This window comes from Misgurnus anguillicaudatus, unplaced genomic scaffold (assembly GCF_027580225.2).
Source record: "Misgurnus anguillicaudatus unplaced genomic scaffold, ASM2758022v2 HiC_scaffold_33, whole genome shotgun sequence".
NCBI classification, from domain to species: domain Eukaryota; kingdom Metazoa; phylum Chordata; class Actinopteri; order Cypriniformes; family Cobitidae; genus Misgurnus; species Misgurnus anguillicaudatus.
The window spans coordinates 1,972,791-1,990,967 of record NW_027395283.1 but is presented as its reverse complement, the minus strand read 5'-3'; the positions used below and the strand labels follow the sequence as shown (position 1 = coordinate 1,990,967).

General features: G+C 38.6%; 1 protein-coding gene and 1 pseudogene across 2 annotated transcripts; both read right to left on the bottom strand.

Annotated features, from left to right (window-relative positions):
• Positions 1 to 266: 266 nt before the first annotated feature.
• Positions 267 to 16,200, bottom strand: LOC129437065 (uncharacterized). Of its 2 annotated transcripts, XM_073865915.1 has the most exons (3): positions 15,631 to 16,200; positions 15,223 to 15,544; positions 267 to 1,597 (listed from the first exon to the last, which is right to left on the bottom strand). In XM_073865915.1, exons 1-3 carry the CDS (start codon positions 15,670 to 15,672, stop codon positions 678 to 680), a joined length of 1,284 nt encoding a protein of 427 aa, XP_073722016.1. In that variant the 5' UTR covers positions 15,673 to 16,200; the 3' UTR covers positions 267 to 677. The 2 variants fall into 2 exon arrangements, with proteins under 2 accessions (XP_073722016.1, XP_073722017.1); XM_073865916.1 differs by lacking the exons at positions 15,223 to 15,544; positions 15,631 to 16,200 and adding an exon at positions 4,533 to 5,172.
• Positions 6,033 to 7,690, bottom strand: LOC129437254 (tRNA (guanine(37)-N(1))-methyltransferase-like; annotated as a pseudogene).
• Positions 16,201 to 18,177: the final 1,977 nt, after the last annotated feature.

Below are 18,177 nucleotides of genomic sequence, written 5' to 3'. Positions count from 1 at the left end.
TGACTTGACAGAGCAAACGTCTAGTCACACTTAAGGGTTTTTTACCTGTATGGAATCACATAATTTACTTTATCTGTATAGCGCTGTTTTCACTGTCCTCAAAACAGGCTGATTAGCTTGCCGTTAGCTTAGTTGGCGACTGACATATTCCTGTGGGCGGGTTTAGTCAAAAACTGTTCTATTGTAGTCATTAAAACAGGAAGTAGAGGTCTGTAGTACAAACCGGCCGTTCGCTGTAAGCTTTGAAAGGCGAATTCTGTTAAAGAAAATATATCACCTGGCAGTGAGCTTTATCATTTTACAAGTATTATTTATGCTATTATAGCAACATTACACACTAACTAGACTTTAAAAAATAGGATTAGGAAAACGTGACCTTTAAGTTAGTTTCACTGTTGGCTAAAAATCTTCCCACAAACATTACAGTGTTAAAGGAACAGTATGTTGGATTGTGGCTAAAACTGGTACTGCAATCACACAACTGGTGGCCAATACGCAAAATGATAACATAAACATCAGTTGAGGACTGCAACACCACTTTTTAAATGACAATATCCTTGCCAGGCCACTGATGTCAGTGATATAAATATTTGAAATGAAAATTAATTATTAATGTCTAGTGACATATCAAGGCCATTTTATGATTAATTTAAATAAATTTCTTACATACTGTTCCTTTAAGGTTTCGCTCCAGTATGAACTCTCTGATGGTATTTTAAACTACTTGAATAACCAAAAGTCTTGTCACACTGAGAACATTTGAAAGGTTTTTCACCTGTATGAATTATCTTGTGATTTACTAATGTAGCCTTTAGATTAAAACTCTTCCCACAGACACTACAGTGATAAGGTTTCTCTCCAGTATGAACTCTTTGATGAACTCTTAAATTAGATGAATTAGTGAAGCTCTTTCCACAATGAGTGCAGACGTAAGGTTTCTCTCCAGTGTGAACTATCTGATGGGTTATCAGCTGATATTTATAACCGTAACATTTATCACAGTGTGAACACTGATAGAGTTTCTCTTCAATGTGAGTATACTCGTGTTTTTTTAATGAACTTGAATCACTAAAGGTTTTGTCACATTCACTGCACTGATACGGTCTCTCATTGGTGTGTGAACGCACATGTCGGTTCAGATTATATTTACAGCTAAATCTCTTCTCACAGTGAGGACATTTGTAAGGTTTTTCTCCTGTATGAATTCTCTGATGAACTTTAAGATTGTGTTTGCTTTTAAAGTAATTTCCACATTCAGTGCAGTAGAAAGGCTTTTCACCACTGTGTGTCCTCATGTGAACATTTAGTTTAGAGGAAGAGACACAAATCTTCCCACACTGCTCACAGTGAAACTGCTTCTTCTTCTTCTTCTCTCTGTGGTCTTCTGAATGAAGTTTCTTCTCTTGTAAGGTAGTAAAGCTGATCTCAGATCTGTTGAAGAGTTTCTGTTCTGTGTGTTTTCTCTCATGTCTCTCTAAATGTCTCTGTGAGCTGAATGTCTTTCCACAGGTGATGCAGGAAAGAGTTTGTTCTGTCAGTCGCTCTTTTGATGTTGAAGACGTTATTTCGATATCCAGACATGAATCACTCTTCACATCTGAAAGAAACATGAAACAAATAAATTGTCTTTTCATTCTTATTTACACAAAGAAGGATGAAGAGTTGAGATTCTGTATCTTTTTCTAGATTCACACATAAGACAGAAGTCAGGTGTCAGTCCTGTTATTACAGCTGGGTCATTGTTAGTGATGGGATATTTAAAGCGAGGGTCCGGAGCATGTGTTGCTAATAAATGGATATGGGTGAGCGATATGACGATATCGTGAACGATTAAAATGTCTCCATGATCCACTTTTCCGGAAACATCATTTTATTCGTGCCTACATCAAGTACGTGACAAGGGGGCGTGCTACACGAAGGCGAGGTGTACCTTTTCCCGCGTTTGGCACACGTGTCCGCCAAGCTTTCAAAGTATTGACCGTGTTCTGACACGCAATACAAATTATTGTTTAAATTATTCAGGGCATCACTGATGTGCAACATTTACAGTAAATAAAAAATAGGATAAGTGAAGAAAAGTAGCCAATCCACCATTGCAAACAAAGTTTAGAACAAGCAAAAAAACAGGAATCAAACATTAGGGTGACGAAAATGCCCCACAGCTTTTTGTTCTTGGAAGAATTAAAAATTAAAGAAGAGAAAACGACAGTGAGTGCGTTTACATGCAAACATGCGTTTACGGCAATTATGCTTAATAAACTGATAACGTGATCTATGCTAGGGCTGGGTATTGGCAAGGCCCTCCCGATACAATACGTATCACAATACATGGGTCACGATACGATACAATCATGTCCAGACAACTGGACAGTGACAACTACAGCAGTGGCGGAGGAGGTCGTTTGACGCACACAGAGGGATTTGATGGGTTAAAAAAAATATCGATAGTAGAGATTGAAATATCGATACACTATCGATACAGCAGTATCGATATTTTTGCACAGCACCAAACTCCGCATATGAAAGATAAACGTCACATGCAGAAGTAAGAAGTAACGTATAAAAGTATGTATAAAGCAGTTGGCAGAGAAATAGGGCTGTCACTTTTCGTTCGAAAATCGATTGCACAATCGATTGGACCAACCAAAAAACGTTTCGAAAACGAAAATAGGCAATCGATTTTAACCAAATATGTACACTATTAATTTTAAAAGAATTAAACAGTTAAAAATATAGGGTAACAAAACTCACAAACAAGCAGAAAAAGAAAATAAAGTATTACGAAAGTGCAGTAGGTGTGCGAAAGCTAGACAGAAAATACCCAGCAATTTTACGCACCTATAGTTTCACGCTTTCAATCGCTGCATCTAGTGTTTTGCAAAGAAAATGGAGGACAACGTCAATAAACCTGTGCAACACGAGACAGCGTCGAAATTGTGACCTTACAGGAGATGATGAGTTATGACAAGGAGCCACCCTTGCGAGCTGACAGCGACCCGCTTTTGAGATGGAAGATTGGCAGTACGAAATACGCAGCTGGCAACGAAGTACCCGAGTTTCCCTGGGACATCAGTGCGGTCGGAGTGCGTCTTCTCAACAGATGGACATAAAGTGAATGAAAAGCGCTCTGCTCTTGACCCCTTAAATGTTGATCGACTTGTTTTCCTGACCAATAATTTGTAATGGCCCTAGTCTTTTTGCGCTTTTCATTATGCCTGCCTATTGCCGCCTAAGTGTCGGTTACGTTTAATAAAAAAATACACAGCATGTTCTCAACTTCAAGTAAGTCTATTTAAAGTTTCATTTTTGAACAGTTGTTTGAAATGGATCGAATCATTATTTAAAATACATTTTGAATTGCCTAAATCATAAAAGCAGCCGGTTGAACCTGCAGTAATGTTTTTCATTTATGGCAGCAGTCCACTCTTTTAGAGAATGTTGCACTACTGTTGCTGTTTTTTATTCTGCACGAAACTTAATGACAATGAATAAGAAATATTGCTGACTTTTGCGTTTCAGGCGCTCTCTTTACATTTGTCTGTTATTTGGCGTTAAATGGAAACGTCTTTTTTAGACATGGAAAATCGATTTTACAATCGATTCAATGAACACTTATATATTAAAAATCGAATATGATTTTTTCACAAAAGTGACAGCCCTACAGAGAAACTGTTAAAATAGAAGCTCATGTTGCATTTACAGGTTCTGCAGACCCGAGAAGAGATACAACAATATAGCTTTAGACAGATATATGCCGTCGGCTTTTTGATCAACTATTATGTACTATAGGTGGTGAAGTCACTGCCAGCGAGAAAACTTCTTGAATTCTTCAAGTCCCATGTAAGCGCAGTTGTCTGCATAGCCAGATTATTGATTTGCATGTAAACGCATGAAACAGTTTTCTATAAGCAGATTTTTTATAGTTATCCGCTTATTCTGTGCATGAAAACACACTCAGTGTTTGTGCAAATGCTGTCTATTTCCTTTGTGTAATTGTTTGTAGTGGAGTGTCCTGAAAGACTCTTCAGAGATAAAAAGGATGTAATACTACTCTATAGGTACTCCAGATTAACATCAGAAATGCAGAAACAGTGTGTGTTACCGTGAGCTTTAAAACTTTATATGACAAAAATTATATTTAAAGGAAATATTCTTACAGTTATTCAAAGATGCACAAATAATTCCATATATTATTTCCTGTTTAAGAGCACATCCTTCATTATTTTCTGGGGAATTTTGAAACTAACTGAAGTCATTTGGACAGAAAGAACTTAGCCTCCCAAACTTCATCAAAACTATCTACAAATGTGTTCATAAGACAATCGGAGCACTTGGGGGTTTAGAACGACACGGAGGTAAGTGATTTATGATCAAATTATTATTTTAGGGTGAACTAACCCTTTAAGCCTACATACCTGTTGCTCAATAAATATTAAAGATATCCTAAACTCAGTGAGTTTGTGACTGAAAACCCAAAATAGGTGCTCCCAGTTAAAAATGTTAAAAACACAACAATAATTAAGGAAACATACCTGATGTAATTAAGTCATCATCTTCATCAGGGCGATCTTCCTCTTCTGTGGGTTCAGTTTTTATATCTGTCGGTTCAGTTTTGATTTCTGTCGGTTCAGTTTTGATTTCTGTCGGATCAGTTTTGATTTCTGTAGGTTCCGTTTTAATCTTCATCATGAGGTTCGTGCAGTCGATGAGTTTAACTGAACACATCTTCAGTTTGGTCTGCAGGATCTGCTGCTGTTCTCCAGCGTTACAGACAGAATCCAGAGACTCTGTGGCGGTTTGATCCTCCTGTAAGCTCTGTTTACTGTCACACACTGTAGTGTCCTGAGTGTCTGTGAGCTTTGACTCAGTATAACAGAGTAAAGTCAGACTTGTCTGATTCAGGTAAATGATGTTTAAGCTGTACAAACCTCTCGATTCATTGCTAAATCTCCTCTTTCTTCAGCTGAGCGATTTCTGTGATGAAATCATCAATATATCCAGCATGGACAGATCAGTTCATACGGATTTACAGCACATCTCATCATCAACGTCTCAACACTTAAATACACAGAAACAAGAGTCTGTTTAAAGTCAATGAAACGCGCAAGAGGGAAAAACACTGAATACACAAACACATCACACGCGCGCTCTTTCTTTCTTTCTTTAGTGAGTTTATTTGCGGACTAAAGAGCTGCAGCGCCTCCTGCTGTACTGGAGAGAGAAGACGCTCACTGCTTTACAAGTGAGTATGAGGAGGCTGCAGATCTGGAGGCAAATTTACGGCTCTGTTGTTTCTGGTGTGTCAGTAGGGTGTAAAGTGTGTGAGAGTGTACACGATATAAGATAAACAGTGTAATGATCTGCACCAAATATTAAAATATTTGTTGATATTTACTGTTGATTCAAACACTGCCTACAGGAGACGATTGAACTGCAACAAAATTTAGTGAATTGAACAATTAATAACACACATTATGATACCTCCCTTTATTAAACATGTTTTATTATGGTTAAAGTGTAGTAACCGTGGTTTTGTGTAGTGATTACTATCAGCAAAACCATGATTTTACTCAGGGGCGTTGCACAAGATCTCAGGCCCTATGCATAGGCAGTCCTGATGGGCCCCCATGCCCCACCCCATAACATATTCCAGACTTTTCAAGGGCCCTCTCTTTCTTTGGGGCCCTGGTAATCAGTACTGGTTTTACCCCCAGTTCGACGCCCCTGATTTTACTACACAAGTCAAGGTTTAACTATGATTTTTAAAATTAAATTGTGTTTTACTACAGTAACCATGTTTTTTTTCTGCAAAACCATTTTTGTAAGGGCTATTAAAGGAATTACTAGTTGGTAAATATGATCTTCACTATAGAATATTGATCCTATTGAAGTAATTACTTTAGAATGATGTAGTAACACTTGATGATTATCATTTGACATGATTATCACTTTAAAATACTGATTTTAATTAATAAAATTATTATTTAAAAAACATGTTTGGCTTTTTTTTTTGCCAAAGTCATGACTGTTTATTTTAAAGGGACACAAGGCAAGTCTGAGTATTATTTGTCTACTAGCTCCCCCTAGTGTCTGGGAGTAAATGCATTCTATATCTGAGACTATACGAGACTGAAGGACACCGGGTCGGATACAGCGAACTTGCAAGTGGGGTATTCTTCCTACAGACGGTAGGGGCGGGCGAGAGAGTCTTCATTCGTCATGTAATGAGTCATTTAACCATATACCGACTTACGAAGATGATTTATTAACACAAAAATGCTGCCTTGTGTCCCTTTAAAATAAAAATGTAAAAGAAACTAAACATTTAAGGTTACAGAAGCAAGTAGTTAAATCAGTCTGTTGGTTCCTCACACTTCTGTTTCTTTGGGCACGGTTCCTCTGAGCTGTCACTGTCTGGCGTATGTTGGCTGTACAGGACTTTTCTTGGTAGAGTGAAACTCACGCACATCATCTCTTTATTAGGTGACACATTCCTGACCATGTGCACAGAAAACTGTCCTTGCAGTGTAGTCTTTAAACTCGCCTCCACCCGCTCAATTACATCCCTCTGTGGGTCATCTTCTTTGGAGAACCCATAGCAATGTACCTGAGGCAGGTTGTCCTCACAGGTAAGGCTCTGCTCTGGCTCTGGACCTAGCAGACCTCGGAAAGCATCAAGAAATTCCAGAGCCAGCGCAGGGAGATTCATCACCACGTGAATTCTTTGCGATCCCTTCTTTAGAGCGGGCAGGCGCTCCTTCACTGGTCCCTGGATGAAGTCCCGCCCATCCATGTTAAAGGAAGTTATCTTTTTATCAACCTTGTTGAGTTAAGCATTGTGCTGGAGCCATCGGAACGACTCTGGGTTCAAGTCATTAGCAAGGATCTCGCAGCCTCGACGAGCTGCGGGGACTGCGAATGGGCCGACCCCGGCGAATACATCAACTACTGTATCGCCACGTCGAAGGAGAGAAACTATGCGCTCGTGCTCTGTGCTGAGTCGAGGGTTCCAGTAAACTCGAGAGAAATCGAACTCGTAAAACACGCCATTCTCACGTACCTTTGCCACCATGTTATTCTCTCCAGCCAAAACCTCCATCTGGAAGTTCCTGTAGGTGGAATCGATGGTGTTGGTCTTATTGACCACACAGGTAATGCCAGGGTTCTTATCTATGATAACCTGACCAATAAGTTTTCTGTAGGGAAGTTGGTGGTCTCTCAAGTTCATGTGAGCGATGTGTCCCACTCTGCTAAATCCTGATGTCACATCCTGTCCTTCAGGAAGTAGAGCTCGCAGTATCTCTTCACTCTTGAGATTTTCATAGGTGAGTTTCAGTTCATATCTCTGGATCTCCAGAGGGACCCCAAATGCTTTTAAATCTGTTGCCTCATCATTTCCAAATGAATCTGTTGACGTTATGCTGCTTGGATCTAGTAGGAGAAGCCGATAATCTCCATTATTGTTATCTTTCCCATCTGTATTATCTTCCTCCACAACACGTTTAATTCCAGGCCTGTGTAGCGCCACTTTCTTCAAACTTTTTGGTATGCGTATCGCAGGAACATTGACAGTCTGGGTAAAAGCATCTCGGTCAAGGTCTGTCATGCCCCGGACCGTGGAAGGGGGTTTGTAGAGCCCCAGATTAGTTAATGTTTGGGGTTGGTCAGCCAAAAAAAAAAAAAAAAACATGTTTGGCAGACTGTATAGGGAATGTGGAGTTGACGTCAAGCGGTGTTGCATTGTGGGTAATCCGCCATATTTGCAGGATCGCGTCCTGTCCCGCTGTATTTGAGTTCTGTATTGGAGGTTGTTTTTGTATTTTCTGTCGAGATTTTAATAAACTTCGATATGTTTGGTCAGTACTGCTCGATCAAGCAGGTCACGCGATCGTTCAGGGAGGAAACTGGACAACGAAATACGTTTTTTCAGCTTTTATTCGTGGAAAAAACAAGGGAAGTCGGTGCAGGAGCTGACGAAAAGACGCCGGATAGCGTGGTTTGCCTGCTGCAATCAGGAGAAAAACGTCTACTTTTCAAAAAAAAATCCCTGCATCGGCGAGAGTGTGTTCGCTGCATTTCAGTAATTTGTGTGATTAATAAAAGCAGAACCACTTAAATTGTCTTGTTTTTATGCTAACACTGTCAAACTAACTTGTAAATGTAAGTTATTGATAGATTGATTCATTAATTTCTGATCACCCTAACCACTTGAGTTATAAAAATAAATATTTAGACAATTTTGACGATTATAACAAATATTTTTTATTAAATGCAACTGCTCAAAACCACTGCTTGTGACTCTTTAAATAACATAACGTTAGCTAAATATTTAACATTTTGTTTGTTTTAATAACTTGGCCAAAACAGAAGTGCCATCTTATGAACATGTGTTGATTCATCGCACAGAATACAACGGAGAATTGTTTTATAAAATCATTAATGTAAGGGCAATCCATCTAGAATTTCTTCAAACCCTTTCTTTCCATGAATTAGAGCGTATTTGACTCGGACAACAATCAGACTCTTACAGTATCCTTCTTTAAATGTATTTATTATCAAAATTACTGAAAAAAAAATTAATGTTACAGGTCAAAAAACTGTGATGCTCCCATCTTTCTAATTTTCTCTAAAAAAAAACTAGGTCAACTCGACCAATTATCTTAATGGAGCTTCAAAATAAAAGTTTTCCAAAATTGCAAATTACACATAATATTTTTGCTCATTAAACACAGATTTAAACACAATATACATGAATTAACAATAAACTTTGAATATGGCTCTTACAATTAAGACATTGTCAGTAAATAGCTGGTTTGCCAACCGTCATAAGACTTCAAAAGAAGAAGTGTCATCTTACTATAAGCTTGAAGAGATTTATAGCTCTTAAACTCCTGCAAAGTGTAAATAAAGTCCTGCAAAAACAAGGTAATTGATCAGATATGTAAGCGGAGGTAGTGCGTCTGGATCCATAATCCAGTCTTGGGCTGCTAAATCATATGGATCTATGTTGTTTATTTGTCCAAATAAAGTTTTTTGGCAGTAGCATTTAGTTTCTCCCGATAAGGTCCCTTCTCTTTTTCTTTCAACTGCTCGATTTCTTCCGTTCTTCTACAATTTTACCTAGTTTTAGATTAACACACGCACAATTAAATGGCATAGCGTTCGGCGGTGCCTCTAAACATGGCGCCCACGTCCCATAATGCAACACTGCGGTGACGTACATTAACATTCCCTATAATGCACTGTTTAATATTCCGGTAATAACCACCTTAGAGGGCACAAGGTCTTTTTACATCTGATTGAGAAAACACTACGATTCACGCATTTATATGCATATTTTTCTCCTGATGATCGGATCAAAGATCGGAATACACCACATCTTTTAATACGATCAAAATTTGCATCCGATCGGCCTGAATCGTATTGATTAAGGTGTTTACATGAATGCTTTTTAGTATGATTGAGCCATCAATGAGATTACAAACATTTGGTTGCATGTAAACGTATAGCTACTATGTTGCTTTTGTAGTTTGTGTACCTTTAAGAATTAGCGTAACAATATTTATGTTTTCAAAATTACAAGCAAACTACTACGTCTACACAACCGAAAACGTGCTATCTAATTCTGATTTCAAACAGTTGTTTATGTTGTTATTCACTTTGGAAAGGCTTCTAACTAGTGAATGAGACATGAAATGTGAACGTCTGGTCTGTTCATGTGTTTTGGAGGAAGCGTGACTATGGATGGCCATCTGAATGGAGGGTGGATCGTGATTTTAGTGCTAGTAGGCTAAAGTTAGTTTTTTTTAAATCAGATACCCACCTATTTTTAGTCATAAGCTTTATTTATAGGACCTAAATGTATAGTCAGGTTAACTTATTCTCCCTTATACATGGCTATATACAAATACAGTAGCAAAAGTTTTTTTTTTCTATCAGGTAGGTTATTTTCTCATTTTTATCACATTACTTACGTTTTAAGATTATATGTTTTTTTAAGGAATTAAATTAATTATTTTAAACTATTCCCTCTTGAACATGCAAAGGAAACGTGCAGTTGAAGTTTAAAACCTTTATTTTCATAAACCTGTACAATAACTTTCTTCCTTTTTTATTACCACATTACATTCAACTGTGATCGTCATAATAATGAAGTAGAATGAAATCTGTTATACAATATATGGTTTCTGTGCAGTAAAAATGTGACAAGCTTGTCAAGTATGCAACGTATATTCAAAATATATTGGTGTTCCTCTCAGCAGTCTTTACTCCTCTCTACAAGCTCTTGCAGTTCATTTCTATTGTGCTACCATATCACACATCTGTTCAAGATGCTCTCAATGCAATAACCGGTCCTTTAAAGGAACAGTATTTAGGATTGTGGTCAAAACTGGTATTGCAATCACAAACCTTGTGGCTAAATCTGGTACTGCAATCTCACAACTGGTGGCCAATACACAAAATGACAACATAAACATCAGTTGAGGGCTGCAACTCCACTTTTTAAATGACAATATCCTGGCCAGACCACTGATGTCAGTGATATAAATATTTGAAATGAAAATTAATTCTTAATGTCTAGTGACATATCAGGGCTGTTTTATGATTCATTTATATAAATTTCTTACATGCTGTTCTTTTAAAGTTTCTTTCCAGTATGAAGTCTCTGATGAGATTTTAAGTGATCTGACTTAGAAAAAGTCTTGTCACACTGAGAGCATTTGTAAGGTTTTTCACCTGTATGAATTCTCTGGTGGCTTATTAAGGGTGACTGTTGACTAAAACTCTTTCCACACACACTACAGTAATAAGGTTTCTCTCCAGTATGAACTCTTTCGTGGTTTTTTAAGTTACTTGAACAAGCAAACGTCTTGCCACACTGAGAACATTTGAAAGGTTTTTCTCCTGTGTGAAGTCTCTGATGAATATCAAGATTTTGTTTGGTTCTGAAGTAATTTCCACATTCAGTGCAGTTGAAAGGCTTTTCACCACTGTGTATCCTCATGTGAACATTTAGTTTATAGGAAGAGACACAAATCCTCCCACACTGCTCACAGTGAAACTGCTTCTTCTTCTTCTTCTCTCTGTGGTCTTCTGAATGAAGTTTCTTCTCTTGTAAGGTAGTAAAGCTGATCTCAGATCTGGCGAAGAGTTTCTGTTCAGTGTGTTTTCTCTCATGTCTCTCTAAATGTCTCTGTGAGCTGAATGTCTTTCCACAGGTGATGCAGGAAAGAGTTTGTGCTGTCAGTCGCTCTTTTGATGTTGAGGGCGTTATTTCTATATCCAATTTAATTCAATTCAATTCAATTTTATTTATATAGCGCTTTTCACAATTTGGTAATTGTATCAAAGCAGCTTTACATAATAGATGCAGTGAAAAGCACAGAAAATCGACAGATAGCACAACATAATAAACGATAGCACAAGCAGTTAAATTTGCTACGGCTATAAATCAACATTATAAGCAAACGTATTACTAATGTAACGTATAGAAGTTAAGCCCAAAAAGGCTGCCTCCCCGGGTTGAAAAACCCCCTAGGAGAAAAAACCCCCGGAATTTTAGCCGGGGAAGTAAAAAAAGTCATAGGAGGAAAAAACCCTTGGGAGGTATATATATATATACACATTGAAACGGAAGGAGATTGAGCGGAGATTAAGCGGAGATTAAGCGGGTTCTGCCGGTGGTCTTTGGTCAGGCATCAGCTGGACATCACGTTGAAGAACAGCTAGTAGATCAGTTGTGTGCCGACTTTCACATGTACCGGAACTGGATCTGTTTGTCTCGTCCTCGGGATCAAGGACGAGACAGGGAGAGAGACACAAAATCTTATTAGCGTAGGGGCCGTTCACATAGAAAACAAGTGTCACACAGTAATGTGGTTTTAGTCAGCTCGGTTCCGGACAGGCTAACTATTGCTGGTTAAGTGTATTACTGTCACGATCGGTTAATACCGGGAAGTGGAAAACAAAAGACGAACCCAAACGCAAAGATGTATAAAAATATAACTATGATTTATTTACAAAAAGGAATAACAGAAACACCCACGAGGGGGTAAAACAGAAGATAACTGAAAACACTGTGATGGAACACAAACACGGGAATAACTGGAACAATAAAGCACTTCGGAAACATGGAACACTAAACTTCAACAACGCACGCACACCACACAGAGAACATGAGGGCAATATATGGACAGCACATCAATGGGGAACAGGTGAACATAATTAATCACTTAAGACACGAGTACGTAAGGGAGTAGGGTAAAAGTGACAAGACACTGGGAACACGTGTCACACATACATGATGTGAAACCCACACGTGTTCCCACGTAAACACAATGCTGCCCTGGTCTTGCCCTCTGGATAATAACCAAAGTCAGGCAAGACCATGACAGCCACAAAACACTGGGAACACGTGTCACACAGATATGATGTGAAACACACGTGTTCCCACGTAAACTCAATGCTGCCCTGACCTTGCCCTCAGAACATAGACCTGAACCTATACTAAGGTCTGGCAAGATCACGACAGCAACAAGACACCGGAAACATGTGGAAGCCACACACACAATGTGATTCCACATGCCCCCACACAGAACATAATACTGCCACGGTCCTGTCAGATGCACTCAGACCTATATCTAGCACAGATGTCTGACAGGACCGTGACAATTACATATAGTTAATGATTTTAGAAACGGAAACAGAACTCGTTTGACTAAGGCCAGAGGCCCCACTGCCGTCGTTAATGCTAACGTACAGTGGCAAACGGTTCTGTATGGCATACTATTTTAAGGTCATGGAAAAAGGCCACAATTGCAAGCCGGCCATATTTGGCAGTTAAGACTCAATCGAAAACCCATTCAAAGTTTCAGCATATTACTAGAGAGTATTAATGAGATTTACCATGCTTTGAAGTGTTGACGAAAAAAAAGGTTTTAATTTATTCATTAATTTATTTATTTATTAGGTTGTACAAGCTAGCTATTAGGAGATAAGTACCATTGTTAAAACAACTATTTGAAAGCCTTGTTAAAGAGAAAAGTTTTAAGTCTAGATTTAAAGTTATCTACTGTCTCTGATTTTCGGACGTCGGTTGGTAAATCATTCCATAGCTTAGGGGCTAAGTAGGAAAAGGATCTGCCACCTTTAGACACTTTTGATATTTTAGGGATAATTAAGAGGCCAGAATTTTGTGACCGCAATGCACGTGATGGATTGTATTCTGATAATAATTCTCTAAGATATGAGGGTGCTAGGCCATTTAAGGCTTTGTAGGTGATTAGTAATATTTTAAATTGTATACGATATTTAACTGGTAGCCAGTGTAAAGATGCCAGAATTGGGCTTATGCGGTCATACTTCTTAGTTCGAGTAAGAACTCTTGCAGAAGCGTTTTGAACTAGCTGAAGCTTGTTGACCTGTTTTGCATGGCATCCTCCGAGTAACGAGTTACAATAGTCTATTCTAGAGGTCATAAAAGCGTGGATAAGCTTCTCTGCATCTGATGCAGACAACATATGGCGTATTTATCCAGACATGAATCGCTCTTCACATCTGAAAGAAACATGAAACAAATAAATTGTCTTTTTACTCTTATTTACACAAAGAAGGATGAAGAATTGAGATTCTGTATATTTTTCTAGATTCACACATAAGACACAAGTCAGGTGTCAGTCCTGTTAATACAGCTGGGTCATTGTTAGTGATGGGATATTTAAAGCGAGGGTCCGGAGCGTGTGTTGCAAAAAATGGATATGGGTGTGCGATATGACGATATCGTGAACAATTAAAATGTCTCCATGATCCACTTTTCCGGCAACATCATTGTATCCGTGCCTACATCAAGTACGTGACAAGGGGGCTCGCTACACGAAGGCGAGGTGTACCTTTTCCCTGCGTTTGGCGCACGTGTCCGCCGAGCTTTCAAAGTATTGACCGTGTTCCGACACGCAATACAAATTATTGTTTAAATTATTCAGGGCATCACTGATGTGCAACATTTACAGTAAATAAAAAAAATGAGGATAAGTGAAGAAAAGTAGCCAATCCACCATTGCAAACAAAGTTTAGAACAAACAAAAAAACAGGAATCAAACATTAGGGTGACGAAAATGCTCCACAGCTTTTTGTTCTTGGAAGAATTAAAAATAAAAGAAGAAAAAACATCAGTGAGTGCGTTTACATGCACAGTCTTACGCCAATTATGCTTAATAAACTGATAAACTATCATGATAGTTAGCTGTATCGATATTTTTGCACATCCCTAATCTCCGCGTATGAAAGATAAAAGTCACACGCAGAAGTAAGCGCAAAGTAACGTATAAAGGTCTCCTCTTGACTAAAGCAGTTGGCAGAGAAACTGTTAAAATAGAAGCTCATGTTACATTTACAGGTTCTGCAGACCCGAGAAGAGATACAACAATATAGCTTTTTTTAGACAGATATATGCCGTCGGCTTTTTGAATGACTATTATGTACTATAGGTGGTGACGTCACTGCCAGCGAGAAAACTTCTTGAATTCTTCAAGTCCCATGTAAGCGCAGTTGTCTGCATAGCCAGATTATTGATTTGCATGTAAACGCATGGAAACAGTTTTCTATAATAAGCAGATTTTTGATAGTAATCTGCTTATTCTGTGCATGAAAACACACTCAGTGTTTGTGCAAATGCTGTCTATTTCCTTTGTGTAATTGTTTGTAGTGGAGTGTCCTTAAAGACTCTTCAGAGATAAAAAGAATGTAATACTACTCTATAGGTACTCCAGATTAACATCAGAAATGCAGAAACAGTGTGTGTTACGTGAGCTTAAAACTTTATATGACAAAAATTATATTTAAAGGAAATATTCTTACAGTTATTCAAAGATGCACAAATAATTCCATATATTATTTCCTGTTTAAGAGCACATCCTTCATTATTTTCTGGAGAATTTTGAAACTAACTGAAGTCATTTGGACAGAAAGAACTTAGCCTCCAAAACTTCATCAAAAATATCTAGAAATGTGTTCATAAGACAATCTGAGCACTTGGGGGTTTAGAACGACACGGGGGTAAGTGATTTATGATCAAATTATTATTTTAGGGTGAACTAACCCTTTAAGCCTACATAACTGTTGCTCAATAAATATTACAGATATCCTAAACTCAGTGAGATTGTGACTGAAAACCCAAAATAGGTGCTCCCAGTTAAAAACACCATAATAATTAAGGAGACATACCTGATGTAATAAAGTCATCATCTTCATCAGGGCGATCTTCCTCTTCTGTGGGTTCAGTTTTGATTTCTGTGGGTTCAGTTTTGATTTCTGGGGGTTCAGTTATGATTTCTGGGGGTTCAGTTTTGATTTCTGGGGGTTCAGTTTTGATTTCTGAGAGAAAAGTCAGACTGAGCTCTGAGTTCTGTGTGTGTCTGGATTTCTCTTCAGAGAGTTTAGAGTCCAGCAGTGTCTGTGGTGTGAGACTCTGATCTCTGCTCATCCACACTGAATCCAGACTCCCATCATCAGTCACATACACTGAAGATTCACAACAATCCACATCCTGACAACACAACACACACAGACAGTAAGATTAGAAATTATTCGATGTTGTCTGATTCAGGTAAATGATGTTTAAGCTGCACAAACCTCTCGATTCATTGTTAAATCTCCTCTTGACCTGAGAGGCATCCAGCTGCAGCCCCGCAGACTCACTTCTTGGTAGACACCAGTGGCTGGACAGCTGACGTCATTTCCGTATCGTCATTCACTTTTCAAATTTGACGCGCGCATGCACATGTCAGCGGTAAGAAAAAAATAATAAACTGTCGATGATTTATCGGTCATGTCAGAATTCAAATGCACAAACTAGCTAGACAGTTTTAGGGGGAAGGAAGGTGGTGTGCACAGTGTGCAGTCGTTTATTTGGAACTGTTCATATTTTATTTTCTCTTGAAATCAGGACTTCCCCCACAACCTTACGGGCCTGACTGTTGCATCTTCATTCTGTTGGTCAGATTTGTCTAATTTTACTAAGATGTGTGTAATTTCCAATAAATATTGCAAAACCACGAAGTGTTAATTTGATCTGGATTGTTTGGTAAATTTTTCTGATCGTGTGAATCTACGTATATTTTAAAAACAGAAGTGGGTTACATTTACAAAAAAAAACTGTGGCCAATTAACATGTACAAGTCTGTTGTAATGACAAAACATTATATAGTCTGGTAGGAAGGGGGGGTTCACCTGCACCCGAAAGGTATATTTTTTTAACCTAGTTTTTTGTAATCCTTAAGGTGTCTAGAAAAGGAATTTTGATGTTCCCCATGCAAATTATTGTCCCATGTGTGGTTTTTTGTATCATCTTTGTGACCGTGCTTGATATTCGGCTGTGAAAAATGTAAACTTTAAATCTACATAGAATCTGAACAATACATCCTACAGACACAATCCACCCCATTTTCTCTTAATCTTTGCATAAGGAATTGATAGATATGAGGATTGTCATGATTAGATGATGTATGGTGCATTACAACTCAAATAAACACAAATAATAAAAAAAATCTGTGACCTTGGATCAGTGGAACTTCTCCCCTATGGACCCTATTGATATATGTTTTCTAACTTTTGTATTTTTACAGTCTTTAGGATGTCTAAGAAGCAAATGTTGATGATCCCTACTTAAAATATGTGACCAGTCACGGAAAGTAGGGACACAAGTCGGATCTGGGACATTTTGAGTTATTCACAGATCCTGAAAGTGCAGATTCTAAGCTTTCCAACGATATGTAACACATGGAAATCTGATAAGAATTGGAGAAGTTGTGGCCATTTGAAGGTAGGATTCTTAATGCGGAGAAAACGGCTTTTAAAGTTTGTGCTTTTTCACCCCTCTCAGCTGCTGGGAGGGACAATAGGGCTCATTTACATCTCATTGAGATAAGCCATACCCTCTGTAAAGCTCCCCCATGTAAATTTTGACCAATACCTTTTACTGTTAATTCACTGTAAAAGTTTGTGGTTAGACCTGGTTTAAGTCTGATTAAAAAAACGTAAAATATTTTAAATTTTGACTTATAATGCACATTTAACGGCTACACATACTTCATACGTGAGCTAAGTCATTAACATCGGTCAATTCAGGCATTATTCAAATTAATAGCAGATGCTCACATTGCCATCTAAAAGCTCATTATAGTAATGGGGGCAATCGAAACCACAGTCCTGAGCTATCTAATAACAATAGGGGTTTTGGCAATCGAAACCACAGTCCTGGGTTAACAACAACTTTGGGTTTTGGCAATCGAAACCTGAGCTAGCTAATAACAATTGCACTAAATGTGAGACTCTACGTGTACGTGTTCTTACAATGAACAAAAAACAACAAACTTTAATGTTTATGGAAACTCACCCCATAAGAAACAGAAAACTGTTCTTGCAGATCTTGTTCCCTCCAATGAAATAAGTTGTTCGGGCACACCTCTCTTTGTCGGTGTCTTTGTGGGTGTTATCATTTCCGAAGTTTGCACTGTGATATCAATGATATCAGATTGAGCCTGTCAGAGTGCTGCTTAAGTAGCCACGCTGTTCTCTTGGGGGGCGGGTCCATAACTAAAGTATCAAAAGCCGCTGCATGTAAATAAACACAGACAATAGGCTTGTTCGACTTCATGCGGCGCCGCAAGAACCGACAGCCGGATGGCTTCCAAGTACCGCGAGAATGATTCAAGAAATCATATTTCTTCTTGCTCTCGCGATACTTTGCCGTCATCCGGCTGTCGATTCTTGCGGCGCCGCATGAAGTCGAACAAGCCTAATGACCGCGCCCCCCGATGCACGCTAGAATCTCGGGAAAAACAACCCGTTCTCAACAGCAAAATGTAGCACTGTACGTTATATGATATTACACTTTAATGAAACCAATCGCTCGCTCGTTCCTAAAGCAGCCAATGACTTCATTGAAAATATTGATAGACAAAACATGTAGCCAATTATATAACGTATTCAACAATGTCTATAGGCTTGTTCGACTTAATGCGGCGCCACAAGAACCGGCAGCCGAATGACGTCAGAGTTTCGCGAGAGCGATTTAAAAGCAAACTCCTCCATATGATTTCGCGGATCACTCTCGCGGTAGTTTGACGTCACCCGGCTGTCGATCTTTGCAGCGCCGCATGAAGTCGAACAAGCCTTATG

Bases quoted from the DNA above. Each gene is read 5' to 3' on its own strand.
- LOC129437065 (XM_073865915.1), bottom strand. From the start codon at position 15,672: ATGCCTCTCAGGTCAAGAGGAGATTTAACAATGAATCGAGAG. The intron at 15,545-15,630 runs GTTTGTGCAGCT...TTGTGTTGTCAG, and splicing joins ATTTAACAATGAATCGAGAG to GATGTGGATTGTTGTGAATC. The intron at 1,598-15,222 runs GTATGTCTCCTT...TGTTTCTTTCAG, and splicing joins TGATGACTTTATTACATCAG to ATGTGAAGAGTGATTCATGT.